Source organism: Microtus ochrogaster, chromosome 10, assembly GCF_000317375.1.
Source record: "Microtus ochrogaster isolate Prairie Vole_2 chromosome 10, MicOch1.0, whole genome shotgun sequence".
NCBI lineage: Eukaryota > Metazoa > Chordata > Mammalia > Rodentia > Cricetidae > Microtus > Microtus ochrogaster.
The window spans coordinates 47,435,737-47,438,917 of NC_022016.1; the positions used below are offsets into that span (position 1 = coordinate 47,435,737).

Consider the following 3,181-nt stretch of genomic DNA (forward strand, 5'->3'; position numbering starts at 1 on the left):
GGCTCTCCTCCTCTTTCTACTCCCCCTCCCCGCTTCCTGCTCCCCCTCTTCCTCACCCAGATGAAAGGAAGAGACTCACCCCACTGGGCTCTGCCTCCAGCCCTCTTTTGTTTTTTCTTTGAGACAGAGGCTTGTTATGCAGCCCTAGCTGACTTCTAACTCATAAACCTCCTGCCTCAGCCTTGGCGTAGCTGGGGTCCTAGACCACGACACCTCACCCAGCTCCACTTTGCCTGGAAGCTCCAGCTTTCCTGGCCCTCCTTTTCTTGGGCAAGCCAAGCCCAAGCTGAGCACTTCCCTTCCGTGGCTGGCTTCAGGACTCAGTCTCATATTGCCTCCTTTGTCAAAATGTCACTTTGTCCCACCTCCCAGGAGAATGAGCTACTTCCTCTCTTTCCAAGCACCTAGGTTTCATTTTCCAACAGCGCCCGCTCTCACTAGTGGACACAACTTCCTAAAATTTTTGTGGGTTCATCTCTGCATCACCACCAGACAAGCTCTAGGCAGGCTGGGACCATTGCTGTTTGAGCTCGTAGCCCTAGAAAGCACCTAATATATTAAAGTACTCAAAAAGCACTCTTTTATTGAGGTAGGTATGACTATCAATCCCGTGTTAGAGACCAGAAATCTGAGACTCACAGTAGTTAAACCAAGCATTCAGGGCTACAAGTCAGGATCTGAACCCAGGCCTGCCCAGCTGCCAGGCTCTGGCCTTCCCTGGGAGAGGCTGGCCTCTGATGGAATCCATTTGCCTATCCCCGTGTTATCAGCTGGCCGTTCGATACCACCTGTGCAGTGGGGTCCTTCCATCAGTTCCCGCTCCTTAATCTGCAGTGGCTGGCACGTGGCCTGGGGCCCTGAAAAAGCTAGTGTTCTGCCACCTGTTATGGGAGTGGGGCCTGACCCGCCCCCCTCCACCAGCCTCCCGCACTATATTAGAGCCCCAGCTCCACCTTCTTTCTAACCCCAAAGCTCACCATGCTCCAGTTGCTGAGTGCCTTCCTGCTTGTGGCCCTTGGTAAGCCAGCTTGTGCCCTTGTCCCCATACTGCATCAGCCTGGGGGCCTTTGAAATATGCCCCTCACTCTGCTCCCCCTGGGTGACACCCATGCCTGCTTCTACAGGAAAGGGTCTCAGCTTAACTGGGATGCGATTGTAGGGGCTTCAGCTTGGTTGGGGGGGGGGGGCAGGAGTAGGGGGCGGGGACAAGCGTGGTTGAACCAGCTGGGAAAGAAGACTGGGAACCCAAAGGGGAAGACTCCTCGAGGGAACAATGGGCAGCCTCCTGGTTTAAGGTCTGGGCTCTGTGGCTTGTCGGTCTGAGCTGGAATTTTCCTTCTTCTGTTAAACGGGTCCACAGAACTTCCCTTGTCACCACAATGGTGACAGTCGGCATTTACTGAGAGCTTGCTATCTGTCAGGCGGGATTCAGAGGGGTCTCCTTCTTATATGACCTCATGTAGCTCAGCACATGTGGAGCCATCGGGGAGAGGAAGCTCATCCTGAGCAAGTGGCCAAGTCGCACTGTGTACCCAGGCAGCCTCGTCACCTCCACTCCCCTCTTATCTTCTTTTTTTTCCCTTTCCTTTCCTTTCCTTTCCTTTTTTCTTTTTCTTTTTCTTTTTTTTTTTTGAGAAAGTCTCATGTTGTTATAGTTCAGCCTGCCTTCCCTTGTATTCCTGGCAATCCTCCTGTCTCAGTCTCTCAAGTACAAGGCATGCGCTAGCGTGCCACTTTTAGTTGGGGCTTTTTACTTTTTTAATTTTTTTCCATCTCATTATTTATTTATTGGGGAGTGCACGTATATTATGGCGCTCATGTGGAGACCAGAGGAATCAGGTCTCTTCTGAGGGGTCCCAGGAATCAAACTCGGGCCATTAGCCTGGGTAGTAAGCACATTTTCTGGCTGAGCTATCTTGCCAGTCCCGTTTTGTTTTATGGTTAAAAAGGAAATCATTCTGTTAGTGATTTTGAGGCTGACCTGCCTCTGGACTCAGATTCTCAATGCTGGGATCACATTCACTACACCCAGCCTTTTAGTTCTCGAGTGTGAGGGCTCCCTGGGTACCAGAAACAGTTCTAAGTCTTCAGTCCTTGAGCAAAAGGAGGCCCTGCCTTCCCCCCACTCTGGAAAGCCCTGGCACAGTCTAAGTGCATAAATGCTAGTTCATGCATGGCTACTGAAGTCTAGAGAGGAGAAGGGGTTCACATGCGGTCACAAAGCCCATCCCTTCTCTTGTTTCCTCCTCCTCCTCCTCCTCTTTCATTTTTAGGCAGGGACTCTACTTAGCCCTGGCTGACCTGGGACTCACTGTGTAAACCAGGTTGGCTTCAAACTCACAGAATTCCGCTTGCCTCTGCCTCCCAAGTGCTGGGATTAAAGGTGGACGCCACCACACTGGAACCCCCTTTTCTTTGGAGGATACTTCTGGCTGACTGGCTTCTCTTCTGTCTCCTCTAGCCTCAGGCTGTGGCCAGCGTTCCTTCAACCCCTCCGGCCGAGTTGTCAATGGGGAGGACGCTGTTCCTTATAGCTGGCCTTGGCAGGTAAGAACACTACCAGCTGCCCCTACCTCCACTGTGGGCTCTGATGACATGGCAGCCAGACTTGACCCCACCATTTCCTCTCCGTGCCCCACTTTGACTTCAAAGGGCCCAAAACCATCGGACAAAGGCATTTCTTGGAGCTTGTGACTGCTCCATCTGTAATCTTGACTGGGACAGCTGCAATTTGAAAGTGGAATCTGGGGAAAGGGTGATGTTTAAGGGGTTGGCTAAATAGCAGTGGAATTGCAGGGGCTGTGTTTAGAGGGGAGGCTTTGTTTCTAAACTCCCGGAGTTCTCCAGAGGGGCCAGAGGGCTGAGAGAGGCAAAAGGGTTAGGAAGAGCTCAGAGGGCTAGACTCCCTAACAACAGTCACAAGCCACGTGTGGCTATTTAAGTTGAATAGAAATTAAGGCAGACATAGTGGTTATATGTCTAAAATTCTAGCACTCACTAAAGGCAAATGATCAGGCATTCAAGGGCAGCCTCAGCTACGTAGCAAGTTTGAGGCCAGCCTGGGCTATATGAGACCCCTGTCTCAAAAACAAACAAACAAACAAAAAAACCAAACAGCCGGGCAGTGGTGGCGCACGCCTTTAATCCCAGCACTCGGGAGGCAGAGGCAGGCGGATCTCTG

The 3,181-nt window shown here is 51.7% G+C and overlaps 1 protein-coding gene across 1 annotated transcript in view; it reads left to right on the forward strand.

The window, feature by feature from the left end:
* Positions 1–978: 978 nt before the first annotated feature.
* LOC102002288 (chymotrypsin-like elastase family member 3B) overlaps positions 979–3,181 on the forward strand; it is an 8,001-nt gene continuing 5,798 nt past the window's right edge. The window contains exons 1-2 of the mRNA XM_005352996.2: positions 979–1,018; positions 2,462–2,547. Coding sequence (XP_005353053.1) covers positions 979–1,018; positions 2,462–2,547 — 126 coding nt within the window. The remainder of the gene's footprint in view (positions 1,019–2,461; positions 2,548–3,181) is intronic.